General features: G+C 41.6%; 1 protein-coding gene across 1 annotated transcript in view; it reads right to left on the bottom strand.

The window, feature by feature from the left end:
• Positions 1-15,154, bottom strand: part of COL4A1 (collagen type IV alpha 1 chain) — a 347,504-nt gene that overhangs the window by 122,966 nt on the left and 209,384 nt on the right. The window contains exons 21-22 of the mRNA XM_033949647.1: positions 4,542-4,697; positions 1,114-1,209 (exon numbers count right to left, since the gene is read on the bottom strand). Of these exons, the coding sequence (XP_033805538.1) occupies positions 1,114-1,209; positions 4,542-4,697 (252 nt within the window). The remainder of the gene's footprint in view (positions 1-1,113; positions 1,210-4,541; positions 4,698-15,154) is intronic.

The following is a 15,154-nucleotide window of genomic DNA, read 5'->3' as shown; positions in this document are numbered from 1 at the left end:
ACTTTCCTTAATACTTCCATACACAGTGATGAGGTGGTGGGTTTGGCTATAGGAGCTTCAGCTTCTGGCTGAATTCCACTTTTCTGAGTGTATGTGATAAAGTATAAAATCTTCTTATATTACCTATTTAGAAATTTTCTCATTCATTTAGGAGCTCTTTATAGTATTAACACTTCTTTTTCTGGAGCCACATGATAACCCTACTCATGATCAGCTCATGGCATAACACCAATCCTAAATATGAAGAGAGAATAGGATAACAACCACTGAAAATCAAACAACCGTATCCTATTTGAGTCTGAAAGGGGAAAAAAAAACGCAATACTACAAAAATAAAAAAAAAATGTGGAGCAAAAAGACCTCAGAAAAACAAAAGGACTGACTTTTATGCGGTCTTATTTATGTAGGTCTGTATTCTATAAATGGCGCCTTAAGTTGTCGTATTTACAGGGATGCCTTAGAATGCCTAATGTTGAAGTAGGTGTGGCTAATGCCAGAAACGACCTTAGGCATCCTTAGACACCTCCTTAGATGCAGTTCACGTCAAACATAGGCACCACAAAACCCTGGCCTACATTTCTGGTGCCTATGTTTGACACAGCCGCGATTCTACAAACGTTGCTGTTGCATGATTGACACGCGATCAGTGGCCATTTTTTTTAGGTGGCTGCTGATACCGGCGCCATTTGTAGAATCCAGCCCAAGGTGACCTTTGCCGAGTCTACCGTTGAAACACCCCCAAAATACCCAGTTTTCAGTTCAATGCTAAACACTAATTTTCAGCGGCACTAACCGGTTAAGTCCACTGAAAATTAGTGGTTAGCCATGAACAAGCGATTTATCCAGCTAGGAGCCATTTCTGGTCAGTTAAATCACCTTGAATATCAGCCCAAAAGTTATTAGGTAGACAGATAGACATGGAGCACTTTTGAAGCTAGAATGAAATTGATTGGATGGATGGTTAAAATGTAATTAGGGTAACAGACAGACATGGTGATCTCTTAAAGGTAGAATGAAACTGACCAGATGGTTGCAAAGTTACTATGGGAACAGAAAGACATGAAGATCTTTTAAAGCTGGCTTCCCTATATGGAACTAAGCTAATGGAAATACCTTTTTGCCCCCTCTCTCCTTGAAATCCTTGTTGCCCATGTTGTCCTGTTAAACCACGATCACCAGGTGCTCCAGGCAGACATCCTGAGGATTCATCTATATTTGAAAAAAACACAGCAGTTTTGACATACAGTTTCAAACCAGGAGACAAAATTGCATTTCCATCAGCCTGTACCTCACTGAAAATGTTTATGACTATGCTCTTCCACAGCATTTCACCTTTCCCGAAACAACAAGAGCTCCCTCCCCAAACTCTACATAACATAATCACACCACTCTACTTGTATCTAACTCAACTGTATTGTACTTCAAACTGCTGTACTGTAATTCTAATGACAGCTCAATGCTCCCCTCTATTGAATGATTGCTGCATCTCCTGTCTCTGGTAACTACCACACAGTATACTGCTTACTTTAAATTTCATTGTTGAAACTCCTAAATGTAATGTAAATGTCTTGATTTGTAAGTCGCTTTGAACATAGCTAGGCATAGAGTGACTCAGAAACTGAAGATTAGATTAGATTTTTTAAAATGTATAACATGAAAAATATATGGGTCAGTTTTCAAAATCAGTAGTCAGCATGCTATTTTTTTTTTTAAATGCTGACTGGGGCATTTAAAAAAATATGAGGGGGCCGCTGAAATGTTCCCAGCCCAACCAAGAAGAGAATGATGTGGGGCCATGAAATGTACAAGCTATTCCACACTTTTTGTTTCATTTCATATCACTGAAACAAAGTGTGTCAAGAAAAGTGTGGAATAACTTGTACGTTTCATGGCTCCAAATCATTGGAGATAACCACTATGGGGATAATTTTATACAGTCAATTTCACACTTATGTGGCACATGTACATGGCCTGTTGTAAAATTCTGACCACCATAAAAGTATGTGTGTTGACATGATGGCCTACACGTTGTCAGTAGGCGGAATTGGACAGAGTACAGGCGGAGTTAGCAAGTACGCAGATAGGGCTGGTCTCAGTTAGGGTGCTGGTCTTTAACCTAGAGGCTGCCACGGGAGCGGACTGCTGGGCATGATGGACCACTGGTCTGACCCAGCAGCGCCAATTCTTATGTTCTTATAAAATATGTTAATTGACACGTGCACTTATGCATTCTACATGCAGTCATTTATACGAGCTTGAAAGCAAGTGTAAAGTCCACACCAGCAATGTAGATGCGATTTCTGTCACTTTCCCTATTATTTTATAAAGTCATATAAGCGCCTATATGGCCTATAAAAGTGCACTTAAGTAGGTTCTTACATACCCGCTTAAACTAGGCACCCCATGTCTCCTCCTCCCTAGCCCGATAGATAACTGTAACTTATGTTGCACTGTCTTGCATGTTCTGCTGACTACTACCTTCTTTATCACCATGATGAAATCCAAATGTGGTATATCAAATCTCTTTAAATAAATAAATAATTAAGTTAAATAAAATTACCCTCCACATGGATAGTCAGTAGTGCTGAACTCACATATTCACTGCTGGGTGCCAGACATTACCCAAGTAGAATGGTAATTCTATTCCATTGTGCCTATTAATAGGACAGAAATGTATCTATTTGAAGGCTGTTCTATAAAGAAACATATACACCTATTGTTCTTTACAGACTACGAGAGGCCACTGAAAAGTTCGCAGCCCAACCAAGAAGAGAATGAAGTGGAGCCATGAAAATTACAAGTTATTCCACACTTTTCATTTCATTTCATATCATTGAAAATGAAAAGTGTCAAGAAAAGTGTTGAATAACTTGCAAGTTTCATGGCTCCACATCATTCTCTTCTTGGCTGGGCTGAGAACTTTTCCGCGGCCCTCGTATTGTGATGTCATTCCACCAATGTCTAAGAGCCAACTTCATCAGAGATGTCACAATGGCTTGGTTTCCCTATACTTTTGCCCGTTTACTAGATGCATGTGCCACACTGCAACAAAAAAGTGACAGGAAAAGTGTAGAATAACTTGTAAGTTTCATGGCTGCACACATCATTCTCTTCTTGGTTGGGCTGAGAACTTTTCAGCGGCCCCTTGCACTAACCTAACAAGTCAAATGTAAGCATTTACACCTGCCATACAGCTGTGCCTAGATTGTGAAAGAACGTTCATAAATTATAGTACTTTATCATCTAAGAGTGTAACTGTTTACAATCTGTTTAATCAATACCCATATAAGCACCAGTCTACACACTGAATATTGGCATCTACTCATAGAATACTAAGGTGCTTATTTTTCAAGCATATGGACATCTCAAAATGTCCAAATGGACATCCATGTGCTTGAAATGTCCAAAAGGAACATCAACACTGAAGTACATTCAAATAGCAAGGGGGCATGTTGTGGGTATAGTTCAGATGGGACTAGGGAAGGCCCAAAATCAAGACCAACAGCAATTAACGAATAGGAAAAAATGTCCAAGAAAGAAGGCAAACATTTAGGCATTCCTGGCGGAGCATGGGCAAAACCCACACTTAATACATGTAAACTTATAGAAAACTATATGCTAATTTACTCCAGACAGGAGTATAGGGATAGATTTAAGAAATAACGCCAAAATGTAGGCGCTGGGATGATGCGTGCTAAGTATGAATTCTATAATGACAGTTTTGTATGAAACTGCCATTATAGAATACCAGTTAAGTTATAAGTTTCACTTACACCATGTCAAAGATTGGTGTAAGTGCTTGCATCTAACTTGACAATTAAACACATCACTCCTAGTATTCTATAACTTGCACAATTAACCCCAGGCATATCCCTCACTCACCCAAGGACCTCTCACATTCACACCTTCTAGAAGTTGGGTGTAAAAGAAGTTGCACGCGTAGCTTCTAGAATATTGGCTAAGGGTAGTTGGGCACATAATGGCTAATTGGTGCCAATTAGCACCAATTAATATCAATTTAAGCAAAAGATTGGCTGTTAACTCCAGTTAACAGCCAATTATTAAATTAAGTTGTACATGCAACCGACCCTATTCTATAAATTGCATGTGCAAATTTATGAGCCAAATATAAATTTAAGTAAGCATGTTTATAGAATTAAGGGGATAGTTCCTTTAAGTCTTCCGGAAAAATGCTAACAAAAATATTAGAAACCACTAGCTCTAAGCCCTGAGGTACCCAGCTAATTCACCATTATGCAAATGGATGGACAGACGTTGACAATGAAGGGAAAGGGACTTATTGTAGTTATACAACCACACTCAAAACAGTTTACATATATATATAGGTATTTATTTTGTACCTGGGGCAATGGAAGATTAAGTGACTTGCCCAGAGTCACAAGGAGCAGCTCTGGGATTTTATCCTACAGCCTCATTGTGCAGAGGCAACAGCTCTGCCACTAAGCCACTCCTCACCACACCTTTGATAACAGATGATATTGTGTCTATATGAAATGCATCTAAAAATGATTACAGCTTACCAAGAGTGCCTGGAGGGCCTGGAAAACCAGGAGGACCTGGGAAACCATCTCGTCCTTTCGGTCCCTGTAAAGGTAACCCAGGTGTACCCTGTTCACCTTTCATACCCCTTTCGCCAGGAAATCCAGGTGTGCCACTGGGACCAGGAGTAGGTAACCCTGAAATGAAATCAAATAAGATAAGCATCCTCCCAAAGGACCTCAGAACGGATTACAAATCAGGTAAGCATTTTTTGACAGATGACAGGCCAATATAGTGCATATCAGCCTGGTTAGCTATTGGGTACTTTGCACCTATGACTTGATGGTAAAAAAGAAAGATATATAGAAAAATAGTGTATCAGGTATGGTGACTAGGATACCACCACTGGCTTAATACACGCTCCGGGGCAATGAATATTTCCAATCATCTACAGAATATTAGACTAAGACACTTTACAAACACGGAGGGGCGTATGCAGTAGAAAATACTTAAGGGCACTTTTACGAAACTGGGCTAAATAACTAAGTCAATTTTCTGTATCAATTGACAATCAATCATCTCAACTTGATATTTCAACCGGTGTGCCTCAAGGATCCTCACTATCAGCAATCTTATTTAACATTTTCTTACTTACTTTATGCTCTCTCAAATTGTTTAAGGGAAGATTAGGTTCTTACCTTGATAATCTTCTTTCCAGTAGAAGTTTCAAGTTTAAGTTTCAAGTTTATTAATTGGCTTGTTGAATCGCTTAATCAAATTTCTAAGCGATGTACAGCAATATACATTCTTAAGGAAACAAAAACAAGTAGTCTTGACAAGTGGGTAGTTTATGTTCACCCATGAGGATTACAGAAGGCATCATCTACATTTTTTTTACTTTGTCTCCTAGTGTCACTGGGCAGTGCCTCAGTTCCTCAGTTTGTACCAAAGCAATGGATAACTCCTAAATAAGGAAATATAACAAGGAAGGCTCGGGGAACTCCCCAAAAATTCAAGTCTGTTCTGATCTGCAACCAAAAACAATTATTTAAAACAAGGAACAGATGGCATAAACAAGTTGGAAGCAAACACGTCACCTACCTGAGTGTAACCAGCACTAACAATTACACAATTCCTACAGATTCTCCTCAAGGTTTTGCTATAAAGCTACCAGATAATTCTTCATACTCACTCGGTTGTGCCTAGACAAGCATATGGAAATACACATATATGTCTGAGACAGAAAGCAGATTAATTTAAACTTAACAGGGCGGGCCATCAAGACTTCTTTACCCTTCTACTGGAAAAAGACTAATCTTCTTCCCTTCTAGTGCAAAGGGTACAGTAGGCTTGACAAGTGGGAGATGCCAAAACAGTCCCCTAAGTCAAGGACGGGGCAAATGAACCTGCTGAAAGCACAAAAGACCCAAATGCAGTGTCCATTTGTGCTGCCACATTCACCCTGTAAAACTTTGTGAAAGTATGGAGAGTGGACCATGTAGCTGTCCTACAAATCTCCTCAGGTGAAACTGTGCAGGACTCTGCCCATGAAGAGCCAATACTTCTGGTGGAATGTGCTTTCAAAGAAATCAGTGGCTGCTTACTGCAACCAATGTACGCAGATTAAATAGCCATGTGAATTCATCTAGAAATGGAGGCTTTTCGAGGCTGGCTTTCCCTGTCTGCTAAGATTGGGCAACACAAAAAGATGATCTGAAAGATGAGTCTTTCATCACCTCTAGATAATAGAGAAGAACTCTCCTCTTGTCTAGTAATGCCAAAATTTTGTCTATTTTTTATGCCTATGGCCTGGAATGCAGGAAGTCAACCTCCTGGTTAACATGGAAGGCTTAAACCACTCTTGGCAGAATGGAAGGCACAGTGTGTAAAGACATGTCAGCCTCCATAAATCTGAGGAACAGCTCTCTGTATGATAGAGCCTGAAGTTCCAAAACCCTTCTCGATGAGGTTTTAGCCACTAGGAAAACTGTCTTGATGGTAAGATCCTTCAGTGATGTGTTTTGTAGGGGTTCATACAGGGCTTTACAGAGAGCCGATAAAACAATATTAAGATTCCATGTGGGAAAAGGTTGATGTACGGGAGGATGCAACCATAACGTTCCCTTCAGAAATCTGGATATATCAGGATGGAAAGCCAAGGATACATTCTCCATTCAAGCTCTAAAGCATGAAAGGCTTGCCATCTGCACCTTGAGAAAGCCAACTGCCAGGCCCTCTTCAAGACCATCCTGAAGAAACAGGACTAAGCATATTGTAGCCCTATAAAGATCCACTTTCTGGTCAACTTACTAACACTGAAAACTCTTCCAAGTCTTAGCATAAGCCATGACTGCTGGCTTCTTGGATTGCAAAAGGGTAGCTATGACCACCTCTGAATATTCTTTATGTCCTAGGGCTGCGTGCTTAAGAGCCATGCCATAAACCCAAAATGTTCCGGATTCTCTAGGGCAATTGGTCCCTGTGAAAGAAGTGGCAGTCTGTAACATCTGTCCCATTGTAACTGAAATAGATCCACGTACCAAGGGTGACGCAGCCAATCTGGTGCCACTAGAATTACCAACCCATGATGGGTCGCTATTCTTCAAATGACCCAGCCTATCATTGGCCATGGGGGAAACACATAAAACAGCTCCTTTTTTGTCCAAGGTTGTACTAGTATGTCCACACCGGAGATTTCTGGCTCGAGCCTCCGGCTGAAGTACCAAGAAGCTTTCTTGTTGACTGCTGATGCCATCAGGTCAATTGTCAGCCTCCCCAAGCACCTTACATTGTTGTTGAAAGCATTCTGAGACAAACACCACTCCCCCAGATCCAGTCAGTTTGCACATTGTCCACTCCCACTTTATGCGCTGCCGAGAAGGCTAGTAGGTGGACTTCTGCCCAGCAGAACAATTGGACTTTCAGTTTCAACAGAGTACTCTTTGTGTCTTCCTGTCGGTTGATGTTTGCCACCACTGTGGCTTTGTCCGAGAAAACTCTGACCACTTTGCCTTCTAAAAGCCTATAAAGTTAGCCCAATGGCTCTCAGTTCCAATCTGTTGATGGACCATTTTTTTCTGAGAGGGTAACCATCGACCCTGAACTAGACAACCCTCACAATGACCTCCCTAGCTGTACAGATTGGCATGCGGAGAGGCAAGCCCTTGGACAGCGTCTCTGTCCGTAGCCACCAGCATAAACTTTGATAAGCTTCTGTCATCCAGGGCAACTGTCTCTGCAGTGGATCCATTTTTTGGGGACCAGCAAGATAGTAGTGCATTCTGAAGAGGGCATAGATAAGCTTTCGCCCAAGGCATCACTTCTGTGATTGCTACCATTGACCCCAGTACCTGTAAGTAGTGCAAAACCTTAGGAGCTGGCATGGCTAGGATATTCAGAATCTGGATTCTTAACTTTAGTTTGTGAGACTCTGGAAGAAAAACATGGCCTTCTGCCATGTTGATGCAAACTCCCAAGTATTCCAGGGATTGGACTAGTTCCAGGTGATTCTTCCAGAAGTTGATAATCCAGCCCAGGTCTTGCAGGAGCTGGACAACTTCTGCTACTGCCTTTTCATCGTTGGCTTTGGACGGAGCTCTGATTAGCCAATCGTCCAAATAGGGATGAATCTAAATCCCTGCCTTGCACAAATGCACTGTTTCTACCATCATCACCTTTATAAAGGTGCAATGTGCTGCTGCCGAAAGGGAGTGCCAAAAACTGGAAATGTCTTTCCAGCACATGGAACATGAGACCCCTTCTGTGTTCCGGGAATATGTAAGCCTCCAACAAATCCAGTGAGGCTAGAAATTCCCCTGGCACTACCAAGGAGATGCCCGAATGTACAGTCTCCATCTGGAATGTGGGCACCTTTAGTGCCTTATTGACAGACTTCAGATCCAGGATGCTTCTCCAGTCATCGGAGTTTTTCATGGGCACAGTAAAGTATATGGCATATCTGCCCAAGCCCGATTCCGCTTCTGGTACAGACTCTATGGCTTGAATATCTCAAAGCCATTTTTTCATCACTTGGACTCTGGTCTTCTGTCGAGAGTCCACAAATATGTCCTGCAGAGTCTAAGAAAATTCAAGCTTGTAGCCCTCTTGAATGATGTCCATCACCCATTTATCTGAACAAATTCTTACCCAGGCCTCCCAGTACTGCAAGAGTTTCCCTCCTATTTGGGGTAGCTCGAACGTTGGCCTGGCTTCTTGGGAACTTCTTAGTATTTATTTTAATATTTACTGTTTATACCACTTATAGTCTAAGTGGTTTACATTCAGATACTCAAGCATTTTTCTCTATCTGTCCTGCGCTCTACCCCTTTGAAGACGAACCAGGGAAGAGATGGTTCCCGATCCCGAAGACCTGATCAAGTTTCAAGTTCAAGTTTAATATATCTCTTGATTAATCGCTTAGTCAGATTTCAAAGCGATGAACAATTTAAAATACATTCATTAGCAATTACAAAATAAACAATATAATACAAACTTTGAATAGTAACATCAGGTTAAAAACTAGGACATCATTTAAAAAAAAAAAAAACATAAGGAGGGAAGGGATAGCAAAAACAACTAGGAAAGGTAAAACAATACAAAGGAAAAGTATAATGGGAAGACAAATTAAAACATAATTTAATAATATGTAATCTGTGGCCTAGGGGTTACTAAAAGCATCTTTAAAAAGAAAAGTTTTTAAATTACTTTTAAATTTTCCAAGGTCCTGCTCCATACATAAATAAATTGGGAGGGAATTCCACGTCTGTGGGGCGGTCACGGAGAAGATGAATTGTCGTCTAGTGTTAATGATTTTAAGCGACGGAATGGTTAAAAGATGTTGCTCGTTGGATCTTAATGTTCTAGATCAGGGGTGTCCAATGTCGGTCCTCGAGGGCCACAGTCCAGTTGGGTTTTCAAGATTTCCCCAATGAATATTCATGAGATCTATTTGCATGCACTGCTTTCATTGTATGCTAATAGATCTCATGCATATTCATTGGGGAAATCCTGAAAACCCGACTGGATTGCGGCCCTCGAGGACCGACATTGGACACCCCTGTTCTAGATGGATGATATGGAATTAAAGATTTATATATAAATGCTGGGGTTTTGTATAAAAGAGTTTTAAAGGTAAGTAAACAGAGTTTGTATGTTATTCGGTGAATGACTGGGAGCCAATGCGCATTTTTCAGGAGTGATGTAACGTGATCAAATTTTCTTGATTTGGTTATGAGTTTAATGGAGATATTTTGGATAATTTGAAGACGTTTAATTTCGTTTAGTGATATTCCTTTAAAAAGAGAGTTACAGTAATCTATTTTTGAAATCACCAGAGAATGGATAAGAATATTTAGTGATTTCGGGCATAAGAATTTTGAGATGGATCGAATCCTGCGTAACCTATAAAAGGTAGATTTTACTATGTTACTGATGTGGTCGTGAAAGTTTAGTTTATTATCAAAAGTGACTCCTAGAATTTTTGTATTTTTGACTATTTGAAGGGGGACATTTTTTATCGTAATAGGAGCAACGAGTTCAAGATTTTCCTTCCAAGGAAAAAACATCACGTTGGTTTTTTTGATGTTAAGTGCAAGTTTATTTGTTGTTAACCAAATATGTATTAGATCTAATTTTTCATCGATCTCTTGAATATCCGATTTTTTATTCGTATCTATAGGATGTAGCAGTTGGATATCATCTGCATACGCAAAAACTTGAAAACCTATGGATTGACATAAAATGACTAGAGGGGCAAGAAAGATATTAAATAATAATGGAGAAAGAATAGACCCTTGGGGAACCCCATAAGTAGTTGATGAAGATTTTGATAGTGAATTTTTAAAGAAGACGGAAGATGTACGATCAGTTAAGTAAAATGTAAACCAGGAAAAGACTTGGTCAGAGATACCAATAGAGTGGAGTCTGTCAAGAAGAAGTCGATGGTCAATTGTATCGAAGGCGGCGGAAAGATCAATAGAAATTAATAGTGTTGATTGATGGTGATCTAAAAAATATTGGATTGAGGTAGTCACACCAATTAATGAGAGTTCAGTATTATGATGATGTCTAAAGCCAGTTTGGTTAGGGTGTAGGGCATTGGTTTTTTCTACGAAGTCTGAGATTTGATTGAAAACTACCTTCTCTGTTATTTTTGCCAAAAATGGTAAATTAGCTATAGGTCTGAAATTAGATGGGTCTTCATTACTGGCATTCTTATCTTTGAGGATAGGTCGAATAATTGATCCAATCTGCAGGCTGTCTAGAGGGCTTGCTGCAGTTCAAGCTTACAGAGACTTTCCAGAAGCAGACAATATTTAAAATGTCTGCGATCTCCTGCCGAAGGATCACTCCCACAGAGTTGATCTGTAGCACTTGGGCAAACCTGTGATACAGATCAAATAAAAGACTATAAATTGAAAAATAAATCATGAGCAGAAACCATCACCCATGCAGCAGGGCTGCAGGAACAAACTGAGCATCATGGGCAGTACACAGGGAGATATCCTAAAAGGGAGGGGCCAAGTTTGGTTTGTGTGCCCTGCAGCCAGGGCTGGAGAGGATACAAAATCCCTCAAGTTCAGCCTCCAGAGGAATTGTACAAGAATGAACCTGGGGCAATGGGGGATTGAGTGACTTGCCCAGGGTCACAAGGAGCAACATGGGATTTGAACCCACAACCTCAGGTTGCTGAGGCTGTAGCTCTAACCACTGTGCCACACTGAGTAGGAACCTGATGTCTGAGCTCACTTGAAGCCTCTGACCTCTGCCTAGATCAATGAAATGACCTCTGCACAGAGGATCCAGCCGATGATTGGCATAAACATCTGTAGCCATGAAAGGAACCAAAAATTGACCCCTTTGTCAATAACAGGCCATAAGGTCATCTGATCCTTTGTCGAAAAGCATTTGTCCTTTGAAAAGAAGCCTGCTAAAAGTAGCTTTAGAGGCAGAATCTCCCACCCATTGTCTGATCTAGGGCATTCCTCAGGTGGAGATGGAAATAGCAGACACTTTGCTTATGACTCTGAACATTTCATAGAGAGCGCCAGCTACATAATCAACCTCCGAAAGTACTACCTGGGAGTATGCGCTCTCCTCCGCAGACGGATTCTGGTGCAGCAACAAAGAAAGCCACCACTGCAGCTTTCAGACCCAAGGCTAAAGATTCAAATTGTCATTTGAGGACTAAGTCCACCTGTGATCCTCTGCATCCTTTAGAATTATTCTACCTTCACTGGGAAGTGATGTATGCTTGGTAACCTATGCTATCAACAAATCCACTTTAGGTGGCTCAAATAACTGCTGGAACTCAAGAGTCATCGGGTATAATCTTGTCATGGCTCTGGAAACCCTTAAAGATCCCTCTGGTGTCTCAAAATGCTCCATCAGCATCATGATAATCTATGGATGTGAAGGGAGAAATGTGGACTGAGTCTTAGAACTGATCATAAGGGAAATTTAAGAGCTAAGGAAGTCTATTGAGGTTCCAAATTTAACTCCCTCAGAGATACTGCAATGACTTCCATTAAGTCTACCAGTTTAAACAGTCTACACACCATCGGGTCTTCTCCCTGCCACAGACTCTTGGCTGGTAATGCCCACTTGTGACCCAGAATCCTCTAAACCTGAGGATTCACTTTGTGTGAGCAAAGGAATCGATCCTTACCCCCAGACATCCAAGTCCTTCTCCGACAGGACCTCTGGTTCCTGCGGCATACTTTTCCACAATGGAACAGTGCTCTATAATGGTAAAACGCCCATGAACAGTCACCGGCATGCTTCCAAATGGTGTAAATGGCCCTTCATATAAGCTTCAAACATTAAATTTACAAAATCAGAGACAAATCCCTGACCTGGGTCTCCTAAGGACCTCTGCAGGGACATTTCCTGTCTCCTCATGGGTTCCCAGGTGTCTGTGTATTCGTGTTTCACTGAAAACACCAAGTCATAATTTTAAGCCTCTAGGAGTGATTTTTAACCCAACATTCGAACATCCTGTGACTCCAAGACCTGAGGGAGAATCAGGAGTAAGACCTTCATGAAAATGTAGGTGAAGACCCCTATGAGACCCCCTGAGAATATTTTTAAGAGAGACATTGTGCTATTGAATGCAGGTTTCTGAATAATGAAAGAAACATATCTCTCCCTGTCAGCAGAAACAATATGCTTATGTGAGAGGTTCATCTTTGCTCTAGTAGCTGGCAAATATCTGCTGACTGTGATATTTCGGGACTTTCCAAAAAGACAAACCCAAACAAGAAGATAAACTCAGACGGCTAACGTCATTCCACTCCACAAGAAAGGCTCAAAGATGGAGACAGCAAACTACAGACCAGTGAGTCTAACATCGATAGTGAGCAAACTAATGGAAACTCTAATCAAACACCAATTAGATAAGATCCTGGATGAGGAGAATCTACGGGATCCCCGACAACATGGATTTACTAAGGGGATATCCTGCCAATCCAACCTGATCAGCTTCTTTGACTGGGTAACGGGGAAGCTGGATATAGGGGAGTCCCTGGACATCGTGTACCTGGACTTTAGCAAAGCATTCGATAGCGTACCACACCGCAGGTTACTGAGCAAGATGAGTTCTATAGGATTAGGTAACACATTGACGAAATGGGTTGGGAGCTGGCTTGGAGGTAGGCTCCAAAGGGTGGTGGTGAACGGCACCCCCTCCGAAATGACGGAGGTGATTAGTGGAGTACCACAGGGCTCAGTCTTGGGCCCAATCCTATTCAACATCTTTATAAGAGACTTGGCAGAAGGGCTTCGAGGTAAAATAACATTATTCGCCGATGACGCCAAACTGAGTAATGTAGTGGGCAAATGCACAACAGACGAAGATTCAGTGCCCGACAACATGATGCACGACCTACTCCTACTGGAGCGATGGTCTAGGACATGGCAACTCAACTTCAATGCCAAAAAATGCAGTTATGCACCTGGGCAGCCAGAATCCATGCAAGTCTTATACCCTTAATGGCGAGATCCTAGCAAAAACGGTAGCAGAACAAGACTTGGGGGTAATCATCAGTGAGGACATGAAGTCTGCCAATCAAGTGGAGCAGGCTTCGTCCAAGGCAAGACAAATCATGGGCTGCATACGAAGGGGTTTCGTCAGTCGTAAGGCGGAAGTCATTATGCCATTGTATAGATCCATGGTGAGGCCCCACCTGGAATACTGTGTGCAATTCTGGAGGCCGCATTATCGCAAGGATGTGCTGAGACTGGAGTCGGTGCAAAGAATGGCCACCCGGATGGTCTCGGGACTCAAGGATCTACCATACGAAAAACGGCTTGACAAATTACAGCTATACTCACTTGAGGAGCGCAGAGAGAGGGGGGACATGATCAAGACGTTCAAGTATCTTACGGGCCGCATCGAGGCGGAGGAAGATATCTTCTTTTTCAAGGGTCCCACGACAACAAGAGGGCATCCGTTGAAAATCAGGGGCGGGAAACTACGAGGTGACACCAGGAAATTCTTTTTCACTGAAAGAGTGGTTGATCGCTGGAATAGTCTTCCACTACAGGTGATTGAGGCCAGCAGCGTGCCTGATTTTAAGGCCAAATGGGATCGGCACATGGGATCTATTCACAGGGCAAAGGTAGGGGAGGGACATTAAGGTGGGCAGACTAGATGGGCCGTGGGCCCTTATCTGCCGTCTATTTCTATGTTTCTACTGTGGAACAAGATGTTCTGCCAACAGTTATCTAAACTGCTGACAGAATGACAATGAAGCTCAGGAAGGAAGGGGCCTACTCTCAGAAGTGATTAAACTTAGTATTAAGAATACATTGTCAGGGGAAATAAAGAGGAGTCAGATTTGACAGTAGGTGACATCATGCTTCAATATGGCTCTGTGATAAGTATGTAGACTATACAATCAATAGATATGATAAATGTGACAACTCAATAGAAAATGAGTATGTAATCTGTAACTAGGTAGTACTCTAGGCTACTGAACTAAAGTATATAAGTAGCATACCGTCTGGCTTAAGCTTTAGGATGGATCCATATCAGAAGCCAGCTACTCTGTATGTTATCCATTGGCTCAATCTGCTGTACTGTTGTTCCATGAAAGCTGACTTTTGCCTATTACTAATAAACCTATATTATATACAGCAGTTGGGCTGTTGTTATGAGGTCATATTCTGAAAAGGTTAGCAGCACCTTTTCAGACCCTGGAGAGACCAGAGAAGCTATCCAGTGCTCCTTCCCCTTTTCCGTGCCCTGTGGCACCATGGTCGCTCTTCAACCAGCCATCCAGAACAAAGTTGGCATGATACAGGGGTAGAAAGGCCTAGGGAGTCCATATTAATCAATTATAAACAAAATTGAGGTATTTTGAGGCACAGAGGCTTTTAAAATAAAATTGGGAAATCCGAAATGGCTGCCACAGCAGTGATTTCATGTCATAAAACAGCCCAAGAGAGCTGAATAAAAGTTTTTTAAAAAATCAGGAAAGTTATTTTGGAGGTGAGTGACCCTACAGGAAGCCCCTGAACCATCAAAAACTGATTTTGATGACCCCCCCCCCCCACCCCAATGTTTTCCATAGACAGCAACAGAACTGTACTCACAGAATGGATGGTGATGTGCCTGCCTCAGCTTTCACTGTAGCTGGCTATGGAGAAGATTTCT

The sequence above is a fragment of the Geotrypetes seraphini genome, chromosome 6 (assembly GCF_902459505.1).
Source record: "Geotrypetes seraphini chromosome 6, aGeoSer1.1, whole genome shotgun sequence".
NCBI lineage: Eukaryota > Metazoa > Chordata > Amphibia > Gymnophiona > Dermophiidae > Geotrypetes > Geotrypetes seraphini.
The sequence above is the reverse complement of the archived record's forward strand: the minus strand, read 5'-3'. Positions and strand labels throughout refer to the sequence as shown.